This window comes from Leishmania mexicana, contig 55, assembly GCF_000234665.1.
Source record: "Leishmania mexicana MHOM/GT/2001/U1103 WGS CADB00000000 data, contig 55, whole genome shotgun sequence".
Taxonomy (NCBI): domain Eukaryota; phylum Euglenozoa; class Kinetoplastea; order Trypanosomatida; family Trypanosomatidae; genus Leishmania; species Leishmania mexicana.
This window is the reverse complement of record NW_003946384.1, coordinates 1-2,020: the sequence shown is the minus strand read 5'-3', so window position 1 is coordinate 2,020 and position 2,020 is coordinate 1. Positions and strand designations below refer to the sequence as shown.

Sequence of the window (2,020 nt, the reverse complement as noted above, 5' to 3'; positions counted from 1 at the left end):
GCACCACCGGCGCCGCAGCCGCGACTCCGCATGTGCGCGACTGGGCGGGGGTGCGAGTCGGAGGATGTGAGGGTGCCCCCCCCCCCTCCATCAGCGTCCACTCCCCTCCACCCCCATCACCACCGGGGAACGGCGCAGCGGGGCGGAAAAGCCTCGTGCGCAGCAGCCACCCATCCCTCACGGGACCGTGCGACGCAGTGTCCTCCACGGCGCTGCGGCTCGTTCCGATGATGTCGATGGGGCGGCTGGGGCGGACGGGGCCCACACCGTGTGCTGCGCGTAGGCGAACGCCTGGTCGCGGCCGCGCACGGGACGCACGCAGACGTCGCGGCGGTTCGTCGTGAAGACGTCACGGACCGCAGACACGCCGGAGATGCAGCTCGTGGTGCCCTTGTGCTGGGCCAGGGCACGGCGAAGACTCCCCTCCCTCACCCGCTGCGCCCTCTCGCTAGTGCTGCCCCGCTCCAGCTTCGACGCAAACACACACGGCGAGAGGCCCGCCTCCCCCAGCAGTCGCAGCCGCTCCACCCGCCAGCCGCGGCTAAGCAGGATCAGCGCGATGGCCTCGGCGTCGCGCGGGTCGTGCGGGTCGTGCGCGCGGGCCCCCACAGAGAGCTCCACCTCGTCACCGTCCATGGGCAGCGTGCAGGTCGCACTGCGCTTCACCACGGCGTCGCCACGACGGAGCACACCGGCGTGGCCCCTCCCGCCCGCCCGCAAGGTCCTCACCCGGTGCGCCGTCTCCGACATCTTGCCGGTGAGGCGCCCGGGCGCGTGGGGGCGTTGGGGGACGCGGACGCAGCCGCACCAGAGCTACGGGCAGCAGCAGCGGCGCCGCCTGTCCCACGCACCGCGCACAGACGGATGCCGGCGATGCCGCTCAGCATTGCGCTCAGCTGAGTGTGCGAGAGCGCGTACCTTTATGTGGGCATTGGCGTGCCTGAGTGTGTGCGCGTGTGCAGTGCACGAGGCAGCGAGCGAGGAGAAGCGACGCAGGCGACCCGCACACACGTGCGTACAGGGGGAGAGAAGGGCACGTGAGGGGGGGGGTGGAAACAGAAAGAGGCTGCGCTGCCCGGAGGCACGCGCGTCTGTCTGTGTGTGCATACGCATGCGCATACATATACGGGCATGCACCGGCGCACGAGAACGCACACGCGCGCGCATAGCGCAGCCCGACCATTGCCAGCAGCACAGAGCTCGGCATCCCCTCCGCCCCTCCTCTCGGAGGAAGGGAGGGTGGCGGGAGGGTGGTGGCCCTGGCGGCGGTGACGCTGTTGGGGTGGACGAGTCGAGGAGCGAGAGCGAGAGGCGCGCGCCGGAAGACGGCACAGAGAAAAACATAAAATAATAAGGCAACGGGGAAGGGGAGAAAAGCGCACGCACGCCGTCTTTTCAGACGAAGACAAGAGACCGGCGGCGGCGGTCTGGCGAGCAAGCGAATGCGGTGCGCTCTGCATTGGTCGTTTTGTGTGTGTGTATTCTCTTCTTGCTCTGCTTATCGTTTGCCTGCGTGTTGGGGGCAACGGAATGCGCGCTTGCAGCGTGCCCCGCCATCGCAGGCAGGCCAACAAGCAGACGCCCGCATACGGCCCGCCCACCTCCGTTGCACTGCAGCTAACTCCGGGTCGTCCAGGACGAACCGCCTGGCGCTGGATCGGGCCATGCGTCTGACCGGCTCCTCGTGTGCGTCCTCGTCCCGTCTTCCGATGCGTGCTGCGCGATGGGCGGCGGACGGACGCGGATGCACTGCATGCCTCGGACCCGGGCGGGCCGCGCTCAGGGTGCTGCTCGTGGGCGGAGGTGGTGGCGCCCGCCGCGCAGGTAATAGGGGCCGGGTGCAGGTAGATGCCGGATAGGCTCAGGGAGGAAGACGGCCAGCTTCGGGCCAGGGCCTTTTGAGACCCTGCACACGGCTCGCATGCCATGCTTCCCCCTGAGTCGCCTCAGGCCGCTGCACTCCATTGTACGGTGTGAAGACTCTTCTCATCGGAGCCTTGAGGATCCCGCGGTGTAGTGA

General features: G+C 68.9%; 1 protein-coding gene across 1 annotated transcript; it reads right to left on the bottom strand.

Moving 5' to 3' along the window:
- Nucleotides 1–177: 177 nt before the first annotated feature.
- On the bottom strand, nt 178–750 carry LmxM_08_0790a_1 (uncharacterized protein; the record flags this gene model as incomplete). The annotated part of the gene is made up of 1 exon (XM_003886490.1): nt 178–750. The coding sequence occupies one exon, from the start codon at nt 748–750 to the stop codon at nt 178–180; it is 573 nt and encodes a 190-aa protein (XP_003886539.1).
- Nucleotides 751–2,020: the final 1,270 nt, after the last annotated feature.